Source organism: Amphiura filiformis, unplaced genomic scaffold (genome assembly GCF_039555335.1).
Source record: "Amphiura filiformis unplaced genomic scaffold, Afil_fr2py scaffold_187, whole genome shotgun sequence".
Taxonomy (NCBI): domain Eukaryota; kingdom Metazoa; phylum Echinodermata; class Ophiuroidea; order Amphilepidida; family Amphiuridae; genus Amphiura; species Amphiura filiformis.
The window spans coordinates 72436-94912 of NW_027305651.1; the positions used below are offsets into that span (position 1 = coordinate 72436).

Genomic DNA, 22477 nt, shown 5'->3' on the forward strand with positions numbered 1-22477 from the left:
TTGAAGATCATGTAACAGTTGTGTATCATCAGCGTAGAACATCAGCTCTATACCATCATGGGACGTTATTATGTCTTCTAAGTTCTAACAGAGCGGTGTACATGGTAAAACACAATGGGCGAAGCATTCATTCGATATTATGTGCCTTTTTATGTATGGACGTCTAATAAAGTGATGCTGTTGATTGAAAATCAGAATTACTTCAATTCATCCATGAGTGCAGCCTGATCTTAAGATTGTGAATATAGAGGCCAGGTTATGACAATCATGGTTAACAGAACACATTACTCTTTTCAACTGTGTGATCATCAACAAATAACTAATTGTATTTGTGACCGATGGCTTAGGTATGTACTTTCATGGTTCATGTACCTGATTCTAAAGTGAAAGCCTGACTTTAATGTACTGATGTCGCCACTTAAAGCCAGACATATATCTTCTGATGATTTTAGTCTTATTTAAATTCGGAATTCATTCAGTTTCTTGTAAATTTCATTGCTCAGCAAATTGTGCTGATAATCTATATTGAAAGTACTATTGGAGTAAGCAGCAGCAACTGCTTTGTTTGAAATGTAGTACTAGTTACTACTGGTTTTGAATGCATCACATGATGAATGGGCTAGCAGATACTTAAGGCAGTACTATATCTGTGCCAAATTTTGTGCCTATTTTTGCATTTTTCTGAAAAATTATAGCGTATTGGTGACAAGTAAGATATGTATATTATAGGGGCAAGGACTACAACTACTGCACTGGAAATTTTATTTCAGCAGTCAGCACAGAAAACAGTCAAAAATGAGGGAAAACCAATATTTGATCAATAAATCAATAACTACTTGACTTGAGTTGCTGATTTTTCAGTGCAGTAGTTGTAGTCCTTGCCCCTATAATATACATATCTTACTTGTCACCAATGCACTATAATTTTTGATAAAAATGCAAAAATAGGCACAAAATTGGCCACAGGGCCTCAGATTCGACGAGAATCACCGAATCGATTCTCCTAATGATTCTCCTAACATTTGGTGCGAGAATCAATTTCTTTCATTGAATCATGCAGTAAGTGAAGCGACTCTGATGGCTTTTGATTCTCGCAAACAGGAGCGAAATCTAGGCCCTGGGCCAGGGGTGTAGTACCCCCTTAATGAACTAAGTTCTTAATTTGTTTTGTTGATGTAATTCATTCATGTTAGCAAGCTTTCATAGGCATAGTTTGAGGGTGCAGGCATGTGCTGCAACGGCCTGCTATATTATAGCATCTCTATCTAGATATTCTGTGCTATTTTACATGATCCATTGCCTGGCAAAGGTGGTGCAATCTCTGTACATGCTATTGAGTGAATAAATCTAAAATCCAAACAGTTCAGTTTCACAAAGAGATGACATCCTTGAGAATCCTGTTGCTTCTTTAATAATGCGATCAAAATATCAATCTCTATTCTCTATAGATGCTGCTTACTGAGAGAATAAATCTAAAATCCAAACAGTTCAGTTTCACTATAAAAAGGTGAACACAACACAGCAGCTGTGATCCTTTGGAATCTTGCTGCCTCTTTGATCAACAATATTGGCAAATGCTATTACCAAATCCATGCACAGAACATAATCTGCTTCATATGGAATGTTGGATGCTAGAAAGTATTTTTCTGAATGTCTGAATGGTTCCTGAGTAACATAATATAATAGAAACTAGTGTCCTGGTTTGTCTGGTCAACTTGGGCAGTCTGTGTAAAAACAAAAGATAATAATACTACATTATGAACAAAACACAAACATCATATTCAGAAGTGGGAAATTAGGGTCAGAATTTTGGCGAGAATCGATTCTCGGAAACATTCTGGCAAACAGATTTGCATGAATCAAAGTAAATTCTCACAAACTTTTGTAGTTTACACAGAAGTTGATTTGCAAGAATCAAATGATTACCGCAAATTTATTCTGCCAGAATCAAGATTGATTCTCGCGCTGTGAAACAAAACTCTGACCCTGGATGTGAAAGATGACAAAGGTTCAAAGTGACTTGTGCAATGTGAAAGTTTTGTTTTCCTTTTCGCCAGCCCATACGCGGGCTGGTATCTATTTCTGAGATTGGGTTTGTATGCTCAAGAGATTAACTTTATTGGTATTGGTAAGAATTATTTTATTTTACTTTTTGAGGTGGAATGTTTTAAAATTATTGTTATTCGATTTGTAAGGAAAAGTAAGTATGTTTTGCCGTTTCAACGAATGAAAACGAGTGAGTATTACCAAAGTTATGTTTGAACTAATTATGACTTTAAAAGTTCTAGGTATAGGCCTAAATGTAACAATAATAGTTAATATACAGCATCATATGGTCAGCAGAAGAAAATCTGACATCACCTATGATGTCATATCAGTGTCCTTGACCGGGGGTCCTTACTCCTTGACCACTGAACAGCGTGATATCATGTTGATAACAGATCTATAGAATCAAAATCTTCATCATATCCCGGATCATATCACAGATTCTCAACAATCTGTGATCATATGGACCATATTGATGTGAAAGTAGTTATCTATCATATCCTGTGTCGTTTTATGGATAAAAATGACTCAAAATGTTATTGATGTAATGGTTGCTATCATAAATATTAGTTTTGTCTTTTCAACGGGAAAAATCCGATGCAAAATAAAGTTTTTAGGGCCTAGCTATAATATGGGCATAATTTATGCATGTAGGCCTATAGTATTGAACAATGTACCCCATTTGACATGTACTTATAGATAAATAAATTGTCTTACTTTATTAATTTAATAACTTCTTTATTATAAATAAAATGACACATAACTATTTGATTCATAAAATTACATTCAACAAAATGATTGAAGAGAAAACACACAAGGCACTAGGCAGACTATTATAGAATGGAGTAGGTAAGATGCCATGTCCATAGCTTCGCAGGAGTTTCCGACTAGCAATCAACATGATCAGCACATTCAGAAAAACACAGTTTAAGAGTGAAGATTGTAGTGAGTAACCAGTCCTTTATAAATGTGCTGGCCACTATCTATTATAATATAGTAGGCTTAAACTATACATTGCGAATTAATTAAGTTATTTTAAAATAAAATGTACATGTAAGTTAACTCAAACCGGCAGTGTATTTGTGAAGTGGTATATCGAAAGCAGTGAAATCGGACATTCCTAAGCGAAGATATTGAGTTCGTAAGTTCTGGTAATACAAAATTGGAAATTGAGATATCATGGGTAAAAAGCTGAAAAGACAAAAAAAAAAAAAAACAGCAGCAACAACAACAACAACAAAAACCAGACCAGAACAATTTGGAGTAATGAATTAAAAGAGTTGACATGAGATTAGGAATTAATGTTTTCTACTGTTTCAGTGTGCATTAGCTCGAGATACTCTAGCTAAAATACAGGTTTACATTTACTATCTTACATTATCTTGCTGTATTTCAGCTAGAGCTCCAAACGACAAGCTTCCGGGTTTTTTGGGAGAACAATACTGTTACGTAAGATGAAAAAGAAACCCGCCTCGGAGCCCGCCCTACTCATTATTTCATTGTACTTATTGCAATTTGCCTCCACACATTACGTAATCAACACAAAGCTTTTGTGAGGATTAGTGAGTGGATAAGAAATTGACAGTGGAGGATACGAAGGACACGCCGATTGTTAGTTGTCAATCATGAATTGCCGCAACGTATTAATATTTTACTGCATGGAATTCCGCAAACACCAAGACAAATTATGCCGTATTTTTCCAAAGATCATCTCATATGAAGTAAGCTGAATGCGATCTGTACTTTTGTAACATTCCGATCGCTTTTGATCACCTATTATCGGCGAATTTGCTTGAAAACACGTGAGTTCATGTTGTGTAAACATAATTAGCATAGACACAAATGAAATTACGATGCAATACAATGCAATTTGAATGCGCAGCAGATCTATAGAAATAACGTTGCCCGGTTTTATGCAGAATTAGACCCTGTCTGGTGTGCATGTTCTCATCGTTGATGGTTTGGTGGACTGTCATGTAGATGTAAGCGTGATCCTAAAAATGCCTTTCACATTGACCAAAACTAATTATTACAAGACCTCTTCTACATTGAGGCTGGCTTTCCCTTTTAAAGGGAATTTTTATTAGTAATGTGTTAGTCCACCTTCATTCTCACCAAATTCATTGCAACGATTATGCATTCTATTGACCAGGTTTCGAATGCATTGCTGTGCAGGTGACTCCATGCACGTTACAGTATTCTCAGCAACCCTTGCAGTGTTGTGTTGTCATGTAATTTACATTCTTGTTTCCAGCTTGCTTCAGATGGTCTCAAAGATGTCCAATGGGGTTTGGCAGTGCACTCCAGTCACTCATTCAATTCCTTCATGGAATCACCTGGACCGGCAGTGCATTCGAAACCTGGTTAATCACATTCAATTGACAATAACCACTCAGCCATGATTTTAAACCATAATGATAGCAATTTCATCAAATTTGTTTGCTTTCAACATTCTTGTCATTAAAGTTGTTTAAGGGAAATGCATAGATGTGAGTAGGCCTACTTGAAATCCCAATGTAAAAAATGTAGCTTTTTTGGGCCTCAAATTTCATAAATGGCTGTATTTTCTGATGAACGACAAAATGTTGAACAAAAAAGTAACTCACATGTAATGTGTAACTAATCAGGCTACATTTCACACTTTAAATCAACTTAAGGGGCCTAACAGTTTTTTTAGTTATGCCCAAATATGTCAGGGGACTTAGTTTTTTGGAACCATTGACTACATCATACATGCTTGTGCATATTGCTAAACCAGATATCCGTGACCGTTATGGGCGCCCAGTTTAAATTCTTTCTTTGTGCTATGTGCCTGCAGTGTGACGTTTACATGGCAGACACTCACCTTACTCGAGAACTCCAGCTTCAAAATTGCACACAATAGTTTTGACTAGAGTCCAAAGCTATCGTTTTTCGGTAGATCAGTATTGCGATTTTTTGCAATGCATTACGCATATATGTTAAATACCCTGTTCATGTTTAAATTTGGATTTTAATGATATTGTTATCTTGGGTCTTGATGAGGTATGGTGACACAAGAGGGCGCTGCACACTTTTTTCTCGGACACGAGGCCAAAAATTTTGTCATTTCATGTTGAGATAGATTATATAGGACAAAAAAAAACTGTTTAGAAACAAGAAATAACCAAAAAGTCATTTTGGCTTCGATATAGCCAACTGGTATTTGAAGGTAGGCTTATCAAGCAACTCACCATTATAGCCTGATGATGTGCGACTTGATATCCACGTCTGTCTACATGCTTCCTTCTTTTCACAGGTTCTCATAAATCGACGCAGTTATGACAAAACCGTGGTGGGTGAATGTTGTTATGTGTAATGTCAACATTGCTGTATTGCAATGTCAGTTTTGTATTCCAAGTGATGTTTGATAACTTATCCACACCCTTACTGTCAAAACTTGTTCCAGCCAACTTTGATCCAGGCCTACGAAAATCTCTGCCACACATCCTACACACCTTTTACAAATTTTGCTGATGCTGAAGGAGCCCAGACATATTTTAGCCTGTGAATGAAGGGAAAATAAAAATTAAATTACAATTTAAATGTGATTGTTCCAATCACTCACATAAATAATCCGCTTATGCGTCCCGTTTCTTAACACGCAAACAAGCACATGTAATCACCACGTAAGTTCACATACTAAAGATCGCATATTAAATGTGCATGAAGTTCACGAACGGAAGATACATTTCATAAGTTTTTAAGGGCCAATCTTACTTATTATGTACGGATCTGTGATACAAAAAAGTTTAAAATTATTTTGTTAAATATTAACACCAACAACTCACATACATTATACAGTATGAGCGTGCACAGCGCCCTCATTCACCTTAAAAAAATCATGAAATCTCAGCCTCTCTGAGCCTTACTTACAAATTTAATGATAAACTTTGGAGGTGCATAATGTACATGTATAACATTGTGAGCCATCATCATCCCAACCTGCATTTTGCATTTTTTGAAGTACCAAATGATTACATCACAAAAACCAAGGGGAAAAATGTGATCTTTGATGATGCAAATCGTGGAACATACTCTTTGCTGTGCATAGTAAGCAGTTATACGCAGATAGCCTCGCTATATGGACGCGTAGAGTAGCGTTGTACGGCTGTAAGCGCATGTACTTAGCATGATTAGTCGCGGAGTTACAAGCATAGTTGAATGTTCCACGATGTACACAAATTTAATAGTATTAGTCTTAACAACATGTCTAAGGCTGTGCTAACACTTTTGAGTTTGACCAGAATTTTTTTATTTTTTCAAATATCTTACAAATACAAGATAGCGAATGTATTAACTACTAAGGTTTGCCCGTCATATTATACGAAGCCAAGAAAGACCCTAGATTTTGACTGCTCGCAGCTCCAAAAGACCCACCACCTCAAATTTCCGGGGAGAACATTTTTTTGATGTGCCCCCAGGTGTGTTCTAGGCGAATTTGGCTGACTAGCATGTGGTAAGGTTTGCCTGGCATACCTACATGTACATGCTGCATGCACAGGTAAGCGTTGGATTCCTGCGCTTAGAAGGAGGTAATGAATATTGATACACTACGTCACTGTCCTGGTTCTGAGCATCGGCTGCAAACATTTCTGTATGATGAGTAATTTGTAGGGGTGGGGGTGGTCTGATGATATTTATATAATTATAACAGAGGCCACAATTTTGTCAAGACTTTTGTAGGTTTAGTTAAGATTTAGTTAAACCCATATTATAACATTTGCTGGGAAGAACACCCTCAAAAAAATATTAATTCAGGTTTTTGCACAATTGTAATGTACTTTAGTAAACAAAGATTGTCTGCAAAAAAGACTTCAGGTGCTGTAGTTTTGTCAAAATCATATCCGAGATTTTGAATAAACCACGATGGAAATATTACTCGAACCGAAGTGTATTCGATGTCAACACACCCCTACGTACAATGTACACGGCGTGCGGGACACACACACATGCCAGAGGATCGGTATCATCGTACCATATTCACCACCGGAGTAACATGCATTGGCGCTAGTAGTAAATTCCAATTTTCTTTGCTTTACCTCACTTGTTCGGCTCAAAGGGACATGCATATCTCAGTGATATCTGACAGTAAATGTAGGTACATGTATGCCAGGTGAATTCAAATTTGCCATCAAACTGCATCATTTTATATATATCAAATTAAAGCCCTTGAGTATAAAAGAAATTAAGCCAACACTGAAAACCTTTTTGTCATAGCACTTTCCGTAGCAAAGTTAGGCTCTAGTCAAAGATTGACTTTCATCAAAAAGATTCTGCTAGCAAAATTCCCAAAAACAGCATTACGGGGGTGTTTCTAGATCTTAGTCTCATGACGATAGCAGCTTTTTTTAATTGAACTGCTATCAAAATCCCTCTGAAATTCCATGTGCGAGTCTCTCATCAGCAAAATAAATCATATATTTGGGTCAAGTGAAGTATAGACAACATATTTATGAAGGTTTCCTTGAGCAAGCGGTTCTTTTAAATTTCAATGTAAATTTGTATTGCCTGTTTTGGCCATTTTGGCTGACTAGCAAATGTGTTAAGCCCAGGGCTGTCAACTCTCACACATTGCCCGCTAGTCTCACGCATTGGGTCACTTTCTCACGCCAAGGTAGTATAATCTCACGCCTAGGTAGTAAATCTCACGCAAAAAGCTCGAAAATGTAAAAATGTAAAATCTCACGCATCGTCATGAATAATTTGTTGCTCCTACCCCCCGGTTTTCACATTCTCGAGTGCCGTGGCTCAAGTAATCATGGTACAAAATGAACATTGCCTTTGAGTTGGCAAATCCCGGTATGCCTCTGTCTCACGCCAAGCAATTCCAAAAAGTTGACAGCCCTGGTTAAGCCTCCAGCATACTTTTGTTTGCGTTTCAACCAATGACATGCCTTGATTGTGTCCGTTTGTCTGCAATACGCGTATGCCACGCTGCTCAGCGGCAAGCGGCAGGGTAGTATGAAACCAGCATTAACTGAGGTTTCCCTGTCATACCTAGTAAATGATTTGAAATGACCGCCAATTATGACTGTTTGATATATATTTTGTTGAAGGAGCAAAGTTTAACAAACCATAACCTCGCTTCTGGATATTGTTTGAAGTCAAATGATATAGGCCCCTACCATTTTTAAGTTTATGATGTTTATTTTTTTAACACAAAATAAAACAAAATTGACCGGGGGAGGAATTTACGGCTCATTCGCCGTGGACGGTCACATATGGCTTTAAGTTGAGCTAAGGGGTGGTGCAATAATTATGTGTACCCCGGGGGGGGTGAATTATAGGGGGGGCAAAGATTTTTTGGCAGGCCAGAAGGGGGGCAAGCATTTTTGGCAGGTCAAAAGGGGGGTCAAGCGATTTTTGGCAGGTGGAAAGGGGTGGGGCAAGCAATTTTTGGCACAGATATTTTGGGTACCATTTCTACATGTACATTACGCCCTAAAAAGGCATAGGAAAACGTTAGGAACACATTCAAATATGCAAAATTTCCTGTCACTGCGCTGCATTATATGATAAGACAATTTAAGGTTTTAAATTCGGGTTCCCCAAAATCTTGCATGTGTAAGGGGGGGCAAGATTTTTGCCACGTCAAAAGGGGGGCAAAGGTTTTTGGCATGTCGAAAGGGGGCAAAGATTTTTGGCATGGCCAAAGGGGGGCAAGCATTTTTGGCAGACCATTTTGAGAATTCACCCCCCCAGGGGTACACATAATTATTGCACCACCCCTAAATTTTCCAAAGTTATTGAAAACGTCATAACATAAATATTCATGACCTCCTTCGAAGTGCAGGAATCCAACGCTTACCGCATGCACTGCATGCGATTCACATTGCTAACTTTTAATACCGGTACGCGTCTACATGTATGTATAAACCTCTACAATTAGCAATCGGTTCTCAATATTATACATGTATGTGACCTTAAAATTTTACTAATGTGTTTTAGTCAACACTCACCACCAGGCTTGGGTCCTTTAACAATGTTTATACCTTCCAAACACGTCGCGATTCTCGGTACGTACTTTCCACGTAGGCTGTCATTGTATCATGTGCTTGAAGGAGAGCCCGTTTTAAAGAGGAGCACCCCTGTGGTAGGTGAAATGGCGTTACATGTCTATCATCATTTTATACCGGAAGTGACTCCTAAATTACCTTTAACCCTATAAAAAAATACCACATGATACATTGGGTATAACAATTCCTGTGTGAACATAACATCATTCTCCTATTGTTTTATTAGCTAATAAAAATGTTTGAAGACATTTCGATTTATACCGGAAATGACCCCTTAATGACCTTTGACCCCAAATCTGTGTACACCACATTGACACTGTGTAATAACAATACATGTGTGCAAGTGGCGTCACTGTCCTACGTAATTTGTGGGAGAAGATGCATTTTAAAGGTATTTCGTTTTATACCGGAAGCGACCCCTTAATGAGATTTGACCCCCAAATAAAAAATACCACATATACATTGGATGACTGCAGATCATGTGTGAACATACCGTTACTGTCCCATGTTTTACTTAGCTAATAACATTTTTTGAAGGTTTTTCGTTTTATACCGGAAGTGACCCCTTAATGACCTTTGACCCCAAATATGTGTACACCCCATAGACACTGGGTAATAACAATGCATGTGTGGTAGTGGCGTCTCTGTCCCACATAATTTGTGGAAGAAGATGCATTTTAAAGGTATTTCTTTTTATACCGGAAGTGACCCCTTAATAAGCTTTGACCCCAAATTAAAAAAAATACCACATATACATTGGATGACTGCAGATCATATGTGAACATACCGTTACTGTGCTATGTTTTACTTAGCTAATAAAAATGTTTGAAGGTTTTTCGTTTTATACCGGAAGTGACCCCTTAATGACCTTTGACCCCAAATCTGTGTACACCACATAGATACTGTGTAATAACAATGCATGTGTGCAAGTGGGGTCGCTGTCCTACGTAAATTGTGGGAGAAGATGCATTTTTAGTTGAAATCACGTTTTTGACCCCTGTGACCCCTGCGTGACCTTTGACCCCACGAGATTCATGTGACATGTAGGGGCACGGACAATGATCATTGTGACCAAGTTAGGTCAAAATCTATATAAGCATGTGAGTGCTAGAGCAAATGTAATGGTTGACAGAAGAAAGAAAGAACTAGACTTAGCTGTGGTCTAAGACCACGAACACAGCCGTGTTATGACCCTTTAATCACCTTTGACCCCAAAATATATGAAAACCCCATAGACATTGGCTAATGTCAATGCACGTGTCCATGTGGCATCACTTTGCTATGCTTTTTGTGGCAGAAGGGCATTTTGAAGGTATATCGTTTTATACCGGAAGTGACCCCTTACTGACCTTTTGACCCCAAATGTGTGTACACCATATAGACACTGTGTTATAACAATGCATGTGTGCAAGTGGCGTCACTGTCCTACGTAATTTGTGGAAGAAGAAGCATTTTAAAGGTATTTCGTTTTATACCGGAAGTGACCCTTAATGACCTTTGACCCCAAATAAAATAATACTACATATAAACTGGGTAACCACAATTCATGTGTGAACATACGGTTACTGTCCTATGTTTTTCTTAACAAATAAAAATTTTTGAAGGTTTTTCATTTTATACCGGAAGTGACCCCTTAATGACCTTTGACCCCAAATCTGTGTACACCCCATAGACACTGGGTAATGACAATGCATGTGTGCAAGTGGCGTCACTGTCCTACAGAATCTGTGGAAGAAGATGCATTTTAAAGGTATTTCGTTTTATACCGGAAGTGACCCCTTAATGAGCTTTGACCCCAAATAAAAAAAAATACCACATATACATTGGGTGACTGCGGATCATATGTGAACATACCGTTACTGTGCTATGTTTTACTTAGCTAATAAAATTTTTGAAGGTTTTTCGTTTTATACCGGAAGTGACCCCTTAATGACCTTTTGACCCCAAATCTGTGTACACAACATAGACACTGGATAATTACAATGCATGTGTGCAAGTGGCGTCACTGTCCTACGTAATTTGTAGGAGAAGATGCATTTTGAGTTGAAATCACGTTTTTGACCCTCAGACTTCTGCGTGACCTTTGACCCCACAAGTTTCATGTGACATGTAGGGCACGGTCAATGATCATTGTGACCAAGTTAGGTCAAAATCGATGTAAGCATGTGAGTGCTAGAGCAAATGTAATGGTTGACAGAAGAAAGAAGAAAGAAAGAAAGAAAGAACCTGTAAGAAGAAAGACACAGCTGTGACTAACGTCACGGCTGTGTAAAGAAAGAACTAGACTTAGCTGTGGTCTAAGACCACGAACACAGCCGTGCTGTGACCCTTTTTAACCTTTGACCCCAAAATATATGAAAGTCCCATAGACATTGGCTAGTGTCAATGTACATTTGCATGTGGCATCACTATGCCATGTTACTTGTGGCAGTAGGGGCATTTTGAAGGTTTTTCGTCTCAGACCGGAAGTGACCCCTTGATGACCTTTGACCCAAAATAAAAAAATACCACATATACACTGGGTAGCCACAATTCATATATGAACATACCGTTACTGTCCTTTGTTTTTCTTAGCTAATAAAATTTTTTGAAGATATTTCGTTTTATACCGGAAGTGACCCCTTAATGACCTTTGACCCCAAATCTGTGTACACCCCATATACACTGGGTAACACCAATGCATGTGTGCAAGTGGTATCATTGTCCTACGTAATTTGTGGAAGAAGATGCATTTTATAAGTATTTCGTTTTATACCGGAAGTGACCCCTTAATGACCTTTGACCCCAAATTAAAAAATACCACATATACACTGGGCAACCACAATTTCTGTGTGCATATACCGTTACTGTCCTACGTTTTTCTTAGCTAATAAAATTTTTTGAAGGTATTTCGTTTTATACCGGAAGTGACCCCTTAATGACCTTTGACCCCAAATCTGTGTACACCCTATAGACACTAGGTAATTACAATACATGTGTGCAAGTGGCGTCACTGTCCTACGTAATTTGTGGGAGAACATGCATTTTAAAGGTTATTTCGTTTTATACCGGAAGTGACCCCTTCATGACCTTTGACCCATATAAAAAAATATCACATATACATTAGGTAACTGCAACTTAGATGTGAACATACCGTTACTGCCCTATAGTTTGTTTAGCTAATAAAATTTTTTGAAGGTATTTCGTTTTATACCGGAAGTGACCCCTTAATGACCTTTGACCCCAAATCTGTGTACACCACATAGACACTGGGTAATATCAATGCATGTGTGCTAGTGGCGTCGCTGTCCTACGTAAGTTGTGGGAGAAGATGCATTTTTAGTTGAAATCACGTTTTTGACCCCTATGACCTCTGCGTGACCTTTGACCCCATGAGTTTCATGTAACTTGTAGGTGCACGGTGAATGATCATTGTGACTAAGTTAGGTCAAAATCGATGTAAGCATGTGAGTGCTAGAGCAATGTAAAATTTGACAGAAGAAAGAAGAAGAAGAAAGAACCTGTAAGAAAAAAGACACAGCCGTGACTAACGTCACGGCTGTGTAAATACCACATATACATTGGGTGACTGCAGATCATGTGTGAACATACCGTTACTGTCCCATGTTTTACTTAGCTAATAGAAATTTTTGAAGGTATTTCGTTTTATACCGGAAGTGACCCCTTAATGACCTTTGACCCCAAATCTGTGTACACCACATAGACACTGGGTAATAGCAATGCATGTGTACAAGTGGCGTCACTGTCCTACAGAATCTGTGGAAGAAGATGCATTTTAAAGGTATTTTGTTTTATACCGGAAGTGACCCCTTAATGAGATTTGACCCCAAATGAAAAAATACCACATATACATTGGGTGACTGCAGATCATGTGAACATACCGTTACTTTCCCATGTTTTACTTAGCTAATAAAAATTTTTGAAGGTATTTCATTTTATACCGGAAGTGACCCCTTAATGACCTTTGACCCCAAATCTGTGTACACCACATAGACATTGGGTAATAATAATGCATGTGTGCAATAAGTGGGGTCGCTGTCCTACGTAAGTTGTGGGAGAAGATGCATTTTTAGTTGAAATCACGTTTTTGACCCCTGTGACCCCTGCGTGACCTTTGACCCCGCGAGTTTCATGTGACATGTAGGGGCATGGTCAATGATCATTGTGACTAAGTTAGGTCAAAATCGATGGAAGCATGTGAGTGCTAGAGCAAATGTAATGGTTGACAGAAGAAGAAGAAGAACCTGTAAGAAAAAAGACACAGCCGTGACTAACGTCACGGCTGTGTAAAGAAAGAAAGAACCTGTAAGAAAAAAGACACAGCCGTGACTAACGTCACGGCTGTGTAAAGAAGAAAGAAAGAAAGAACCTGTAAGAAAAAAGACACAGCCGTGACTAACGTCACGGCTGTGTAAATAGGCGTTTCCAAGCTTGCAAAATCACGATGAATTGTGTGCACAAGTACAAACGATACCAATTAAGGCACATGCCTTTCCCTCAAGTTGAAAGTAAGTACCGTAATTATTTATATAGAGTGTCCAACATATTAAGGCGAACTTCTGGCGAAATCGACGAAAAGCAAATTCATGAAATCTTCGTTGCCACTAGAAAGTGCGTGAGCAATAATGTAACATCAAATATACACGCCTATTTACATAATTTCCTAAGACCTTACACAAGTGATCAGGCTCAAATATATAACTAGAGAGTTTGGTCATTGATATGCACCATCAATTTTGAACCTATGATCAATATTGCTAGGCAAAAATTCACAGCAAACATGGCAAATTTCTCTCATTTCGGAGATATTTGAAACAAGACTGCTCGACCCCTTAAAGCCGAATCTGAAGCAGATGCTGTATTTTTTTTACATCGGAGGAAGGTATTGTTTAAATCACTATCATAAAGTCAAACCTGCATTTACATGGGGCATATGGTATGTCTTTGTGATCATTGTGCTCCCAAAGTAAAGGCACTATAAGCTACTAATTAACAAAGCATACACTGTCTTCAAGTTTTTTCTTGGGATGGCAGTAATATAGTATTCACGTTATGTGGTGATTATGACCAATCGACCAATATTAGGTGAAATTGCTTTATTATTTGATACATGTTTATTATCCATTAAACTTCATATCCAAATATAATTTTCCAAAACTTTTGATATCTACAACAACAAGGAAGAGATGACCAGCATTTGTTTTATTTTTCAATTTTGCCCATGTGTAACCAAAGTTCGGATTTAACACAAATGTTCTTATTATCATGAAGCTTTTTGTTATGACAATAATGAAAATGTAAATCTTTCGAATCAAAAGAATACAGTTCAATTGTTTTAAAGATTAACTTTCAGCTTACTAAATATTTAGTTTTAACCGTGATGACAGATATTCTGTGGACAAACAGTGTGTATGTATTGATTCAATGTTCAATATTAATTCGAAAGTTTATTTTAGCAAGTAATCAGTGAAACGTTTCAATCATAAACATTTATACAGTGCCAGTTTAATTTTAAAAGAACTGGAACGATTTGATGACATAAAGAAGATAAATTAAATAAAAATACTTTGTCAGATTTTATTTAAAAATTTGTAGTAATCATGGTAATTAAATCAAAGTTATAGATAAGTATACGCCACAGTAAGTATGTAATCATTTCAATAACTTTAACGACGGCTTGTAATGAGAATGAAAGGCTTGAGTTTTGAGCGAATTACGAATAGACACTGGTAGAGGTGGGGTGAGGAAGATAGAGAGAGGAGAGAGAGAGACGCGCGATACGAGAGAGAAGAACACTAGACTTAGCTGTGGTCTAAGACCACGAACACAGCCGTGTTTTGACGCCTTAATGACCTTTGACCTCAAAATATATAAAACGCCCATAGACATTGGCTAATGTCAATGTATGGGTGCAAGTGGCACCACTTTGCTATGTTATTTGTGGCAGAAAGGGGCATTTTGAAGGTTTTTCGTCTCAGACCGGAAGTGACCCCTTAATGACCTTTGACCCCAAATGAAAAAATACCACATGTACAATAGGTAAACACAATTTACGTGTGAATATACCATCACCCTCCAATGTTTTTCTTAGCAAATAAAAAATTTTGAAGGTTTTTCGTTTTATACCGGAAGTGACCCCTTAATGACCTTTTGTTCCAAATTTGTGAGGACCCCATAGACACTGGGTAATAACAATGCATGTGTGCAAGTGGCGTCACTGTCATACGTAATTTGTGGAAGAAGAAGCATTTTAAAGGAATTTCGTTTTATACCGGAAGTAGCCCTTAATGACCTTTGACCCTAAATGAAAAAAATACCACAAATGCACAGAGTAACTACAGTTTATTTGTGAACATACCGTTACTGTCCTATGTTTTTCTTAGCAAATAAAATTTTTGAAGGTTTTTCGTTTTATACCGGAAGTGACCCCTTAATGACCTTTTGACCCCAAATCTGTGAGGACCCCATAGACACTGGCTAATAACAATGCATGTGTGCAAGTGGTGTCACTCTCCTACGTAATCTGTGAGAGAAGAAGCATTTTGAGTTGAAATCACGTTTTTGACCCCTATGACCCCTGTTTGACGTTTGACCCCACGAGTTTCATGTGACATGTAGGGGCATGGTCAATGATCATTGTGACCAAGTTAGGCCAAAATCGGTGCAAGCATGTAAGTGCTAGAGCAAATGTAGTGGTCGGCAGAAGAAAGAAGAAGAAGAAAGAACCTGTAAGAAAAAAGACACAGCCGTGACTAACGTCACGGCTGTGTAAAGAATTAGCTGTGGTCTAAGACCACGAACACAGCCGTGTTGTGGCCCCTTAAATGACCTTTGACCCCAAAATATATGAAAACGCCAATAGACATTGGCTAATGTCAATGCATTGGTGCACGTGGCACCACTTTGCTATGTTACTTGTGGCAGAAGGGGAATTTTGAAGGTTTTTCGTCTCAGACCGGAAGTGACCCCTTAATGACATTTGACCCCAAATCAAAAAATACCACATATGAATTGGGTAACAACAATTCATGTGTGAACATACCGTCACTGTCCTATGTTTTTCTTAGCAAATAAAAAAATTTGAAGGTTTTTCGTTTTATACCGGAAGTGACCCCTTAATGACCTTTGACCCCAAATCTGTGTACACCCCATAGACACTGGGTAATAACAATGCATGTGTGCAAGTGGCGTTACTGTCCTACATAATCTGTGGAAGAAGATGCATTTTAAAGGTATTTCGTTTTATACCGGAAGTGACCCCTTAATGAGATTTGACCCCAAATAAAAAAATACCACATATACATTGAGTGGCTGCAGATCATGTGTGAACATACCGTTACTGTCCCATGTTTTACTTAGCTAATAAAAAATTTTGAAGGTTTTTCGTTTTATACCGGAAGTGACCCCTTAATGACCTTTGACCCCAAATCTGTGTACACCCCATAGACACTGGGTAATAACAATGCATGTGTGCAAGAGGCGTCACTGTCATACATAATCTGTGGAAGAAGATGCATTTTAAAGGTATTTCTTTTTATACCGGAAGTGACCCTTAATGAGCTTTGACCCCAAATAAAAAAAATACCACATATACATTGGGTGACTGCAGATCATATGTGAACATACCGTCACTGTGCTATGTTTTACTTAGCTAATAAAAAATTTTGAAGGTTTTTCGTTTTATACCGGAAATGACCCCGTAATGACCTTTGACCCCAAATCTGTGTACACCACATAGACACTAGGTAATAACAATGCATGTGTGCAAGCGGGGTCACTGTCCAACATAAGTTGTGGGAGAAGATGCATTTTTAGTTGAAATCACGTTTTTGACCCCTGTGACCCCTGCATGACGTGATAAAATTTGCACAAACACCGCTAATTAGTTTTGGTTATAATGAAGTTGAATTTCGATCTTAAATTGATCTATCAAATGACTATTTGTGCTGAAACGCGCGCGATGTATTTTGACTTTCATCACTTGGAGGGGCGCAGAATCAATGCTGAATTGGTCAATTCGGGGTGGCGCCCATGGCACGTGGGACCAACCCCACACCAGGTAATAACAATGCATGTGTGCAAGCGGGGTCACTGTCCAACATAAGTTGTGGGAGAAGATGCATTTTAGTTGAAATCACGTTTTGACCCCTGTGACTTCTGCATGACCTTTGACCCCACAAGTTTCATGTGACATGTAGGGGCACGGTCAATGATCATTGTGACCAAGTTAGGTCAAAATCGATGTAAGCATGTGAGTGCTAGAGCAAATGTAATGGTTGACAGAAGAAAGAAGAAGAAGAAAGAAAGAACCTGTAAGAAAAAAGACACAGCCGTGACTAACGTCACGGCTGTGTAACTACAGTTTAGTTCAAAATATAATTATGATATAAAACGCTTACCATTTAGCCATGGCATAAGTTTTCTTGATATAGCAACGTCAACGCCGCCTCTCATGAATTTCATCTGTAAATGCAAAATTTCAGTTGCTATTACCAGCTCATATTACTTTAATTCTATACAATTCAGAATATAATATCATCAATCAGGCGACCAATTGTACACACATAATTATGAATCGGGTTTAAAAAATACATTATGTATTACCAAATTCATAATCCCTGAAGGAGTCGGATAGTAACGTTTTGCACAGTTTATAATTGATATGTAATTCAAGTGTATGTAGCTGGGATGAAAAGCCGATCATCAATTGAAAATTTTAACCTTTCATATTGAAGATATATATTTTTTCCCAAAAAGACCTAAATTTTTTTGGTGTTTCGTGGGAACGAAAATTTTCATATGATGGACGCTTTTCATTCCAGCTACATAAACTTAAAGTGCATATCATTAGATTTATACAATTTATTTCGAAGACTGTTAAATTTCAAAAATATCAATTTGTAATAATTTGCTTTAAAATGCGTATTATATCGCGAATTAAAAACAAATTGATATCAGAAGGACATTCTTCGTATTCAAAATGCTCTCAGCCCCCCCAAAAAAAAAAAAACAACAACGTGGAAACATCGCTATCACTATCAGAGTCCTTAATCCATAAACGATTTGGCATGGTGATCTTACCGAACAGATATTTGTTTGAATATTATGATTATTAATGATTTTAGCATTTGTACCGTGTATTCAAAGGCTGCAAAAGCATAGCAACAAATAAGAGTAAAATGACATCGCCCATGTTACAGTAATACAGTGTAAGATTCAAGGCGACGAAGAGCTAAAGTCTAGAGTTTAATAGATAATAAATTTGGCATTATGTTGAGAAATTTTGATCAGCGCAGTATCTTTGCAAAGTTACTTACATCTATCTTCCCAATGTTGGATTCCACCAGTTTCACGTCCACGCTTAAAATTGAAATAATAAGGAAGAGTGTAATTTTTATTTTGGTTTGGATGTCATAATATGTGTCAAAAGTATCCACAAATGAGAACTCATTTAGAGTTATTTTTATTAACATAGGATATTAGCTTGTAAATAAAAAAAATCCGTATTTAGAGGACCATTCAGTGATTTGCTCATCCGGACGATCGTAAAAATCATCAAAACTCCAATTTTGGTACGATAACTCTATAAATTCACTGAGCATCTATAGGTAAGCAAATCTACTCATCGCAAAAAGCAAGATCGGCTCAAGAAAAGGTTTTCTCATTTGTGTATATTTTGATATATTTCGGATTTTAGGCATCATTTTGTGCAGATTTGCGTAGGCCTATGTGAATTTTAAAAAGTTCATTTTAATAATGCCTTATATGGTCAATATATCAAAAAAGAGGCCAATGTCAAAAAAATATTTTAAAAAAAAACGTTTCTGGACTGGAGTCTCAAGATTTAAAAAAAAAAATTGGAAAGAGTGTTTTTTTTCAGTTATGATGTACCAATAAAAAATGCCAAAAAAAACCTCTTTTGTAGTTTCTTCATAATTGTTGTTTTTAAACCAAATCTGTGTTTATATTAAGATTCCTTGACATGATGTCTTGCCGTTACGAAAATGTATACTTTTATATGTCTTTTGCGTGAATAATTACAAAATGATGGCACTTTTACTACATGCATGTCTGAGAGTTTTTGATACGTTTTTTATCTTGTAAGATGGATATTAAATGTTAGCAACAAAAGTGCACTGTATTAAAAGTCCTAATGACACAAAATGCTTCGGTTTGAAAACCTCTTCACTTACCCGATATATGTGGCGTGCCATGTGAGGTTATTACCTTGGAAACCAAGAATGGCAGAAGCATGCGCAGTCTGCAATTGAAGTAAGTATGACAAAATAATAGGTACTTTTTTTGTCAGTCATTTTACCAATGCAATCCAATAACAGTCAAAAGACTATTAGTTTTGTTTCTATATATACTTACATATTGCATCGTGCAGATATAGTGCAGTGTCTTATTGGGTAGCTGGACAAAGAATTTGGCATCCATTTGCGCTGTACCATTAAGAGCGTCTTGGTTCATGATGACTTCAGGAGAGCGACTGGCTTTGACGTTGACTTGCAACAGCATGTATGGAAACAGCTTGTTCAACTTTAAACGATAAAATCGCAAGGATGGTATGATGTGGAAGTAATTAATTTTAAAATTATTTTTAGAATATAACAAGATAACGGTAAGTTATGGAGCAACCCACACAAGCCTAAGAATCTACCTTATCGCGTACAAAAATATAAAAGACGTTCCGTTTGTGGGACAAATGGACCATGCTGCTGAATTGGCTACATGCTGGGGGCTCGTCCGGGGAATCGCCACGGGAGGTTGGAGCCTAAGCTTGTCTAATTGTGCAAGCCGAAACCTTGCACAAGTGAGAGTATCGTTGGAATGAACGAGGGGAATGATAATGGCGGGGAGGAATAGCATTGCGTTGAGCAGTTGCTGCAGTACGCACTACATACGCAGAAGAAATGGTTGCGCATGAGAAGACTGTAATGTATAATAATTTTGTACATTTTGTACAAATTTTACCGAGAGAAGGGGACGAAGAAGCAACTGATTTGGTTTATTATAATGTAGTTTCAGCTCGTGAGGCATCAACTTGCGCCGATGATGCTGCTACCTATACTTGGACAAGTAGCTTTAAATCTCTTGTGTCACACCACCAAGATGTAGTGAGGAGCTGTTGGGAGATAATCTTTTGGCTTGGTGGGGATCGGTGTTGGGCCCTTACAGACCTTGACAGTGGCGTAGATAGGCGTTGTGGTGCCCTGGGACAAGGATTCATAATGCCCCATTCTTGAAATAAAATTTGCACAAACACCGCTAATTAGTTTTGGTTATAATGAAGTTGAATTTCGATCTTAAATTGATCTATCAAATGACTATTTGTGCTGAAACGCGCGCGATGTATTTTGACTTTCATCACTTGGAGGGGCGCAGAATCAATGCTGAATTGGTCAATTCGGGGTGGCGCCCATGGCACGTGGGACCAACCCCACACCCTCCCCGCCCACCTCGCTACGCCACTGGACCTTGAACAATACATGAAGAAGCGAAACGATTTTGATATATTTCAGTGGTTGCAAAATATATCGATGCCGCAGATCTTTTGCTAATCAACATCATTTATTAATTTCGATAAATTCTTAGATTTTTATTCAGCTTACCTCTGAAATGGTATGTTGGACCAAAAATGATGAGGTGTTTAGGCTAAGCTCTTTACCTGGGAGTATTAAAGTAATTTCATTAGTCATAATTGGGCAAATAAGGAACTAAGTTTGCGTATAACCATATCCTCACACGCGGAGGAATATATAAAAGGTTAAGTTACGATTGTACTATCTCAACGTCGTGTTTCAGTTGACAACATGAACAAGGTTGTTAATGGAGCTGGAGCGTAAATTGATAATTTGATTCGCAATATCACATAGTCATAAACGGAGTATTAATTAATTTTAAAAGAGTTTGGCATAGTGACCACGGTATCAAAATGACCACGCAAGTAAACGTCAAGTATAGGGCTACACCAGGTTTATTGGTAACACTTCTGATTTTCGTGAATGTGACACAGCAAAGGCTATCTGCTGGCAGCAACAATAAAACAATGTGTCAGGTCATAGACAGTGGTGTGTGCAACTGTAGCTGTATTGCAGAAAGTGCGTACATCAATTGCTCTTCTCGACAACTTAAGGACCAGGACCTGCCAACAGACATTCCCCCAAATACTGTGGAATTGTAAGTATATGCAAAATAACATGTCGCTTATTAAAGCCATATTATAACATTTACTGAGGAGGACTGAATTTTTAAAATTCTTTTTTTACACGATTAAATTGTAATTTATTAAACCAATATACCCTGCAAAAATCAAGACTCCGGCGTTTCATTATTACGGAGTTAATAAATATTTGAGTTTAGGCCTATATGTGACGCTATAGAATATAAAAAGCAGAATTTTGGTGAGTGAAAAACTGAAATGAGGTATGGGGCTGGCTGTTCAAAGTTGCGCCGCAGGCTTACAAAGAATCAATAGCAAACAAGTTTAAACTATAAATTAGCCACCGATAGAGGGCAGGGTCTGAAGAATGAGGGAAATTATGGGGTAAAAGTAAAAAAAAAAGATTGAAAGTATGAAATTGTAATTTTCGGTATGGACAGTCCGTCACCTAGAAGAGACAGCCCGTCACCCTTAAGGTTTCGCTAGCCCTCACCTTAACACTGTTGATATCTACTAGTAATATATAATATGATATTTGATATGAACATTATTATTCCTGTATACTAGTGCTGGTTAACCCTAGATCAACTTTTATTTTGTTACACGAATACACGAAGGGGTGGGGGGGGGGGTGGTACAATGAAAATCATTGATTTTAATTTAGAAACGTATGAATTTGTACCTTCTATCAGTTTTAGTTTCATAACTAATATTAAAGAAAACATCATTGCGGTCACTATGGTTATGTATTCATTAACTGCTACCTCATTTATTGTGCTGGCTGTATATTTAATACACGAAATAAAATTCTTTATCTAATCGACATGTTTAATTTCCATCGAAAGGTACCTCTCTTCCGAAGAACTTGACCATATTGAGCCGGGATCGTTGAATTTTCCATTCATACTAACACTGTAAGTTTTTCCAATAGGACATGATGCAGTCATGTCTACAGTAGAATTCACCTCGACCTTTGCAGGACTTAAACCCCATTAAAAGCTATTAAACCAAGATAACACTCATTGAAACAGCTCAACTGATTAAATCGGATCTTCTCTGGCTGTGCACATGTGTCTGTTTTATATGTGCGGTATCGCAATGAGCTGCTTATAATACAGCTTCAGTTCGGTAACCGATTATAAAGGATACGCAAGGAAACAATGGTATGTGGACCTTTGTTCACGAAATGAGACAATGGCCTGCTTTTTGTTAACCAGCATTCTTGAAA

At 37.7% G+C, this 22477-nt stretch overlaps 1 protein-coding gene and 1 long non-coding RNA gene across 2 annotated transcripts in view; both read right to left on the reverse strand.

Moving 5' to 3' along the window:
• LOC140145260 (bactericidal permeability-increasing protein-like) overlaps positions 1-20748 on the reverse strand; it is an 80780-nt gene extending 60032 nt beyond the window's left edge. The window contains exons 1-5 of the mRNA XM_072167027.1: positions 20699-20748; positions 19458-19625; positions 19277-19344; positions 18401-18443; positions 17483-17546 (exon numbers count right to left, since the gene is read on the reverse strand). Coding sequence (XP_072023128.1) covers positions 17483-17546; positions 18401-18443; positions 19277-19344; positions 19458-19604 — 322 coding nt within the window. The 5' untranslated portion in view covers positions 19605-19625; positions 20699-20748. The remainder of the gene's footprint in view (positions 1-17482; positions 17547-18400; positions 18444-19276; positions 19345-19457; positions 19626-20698) is intronic.
• LOC140145264 (uncharacterized) lies at positions 1690-9163 on the reverse strand. Its single transcript, XR_011858013.1, has 3 exons — positions 9027-9163; positions 5259-5569; positions 1690-1724 (listed from the first exon to the last, which is right to left on the reverse strand). It is a non-coding gene; the product is annotated as an uncharacterized lncRNA (long non-coding RNA).
• Positions 20749-22477: the final 1729 nt, after the last annotated feature.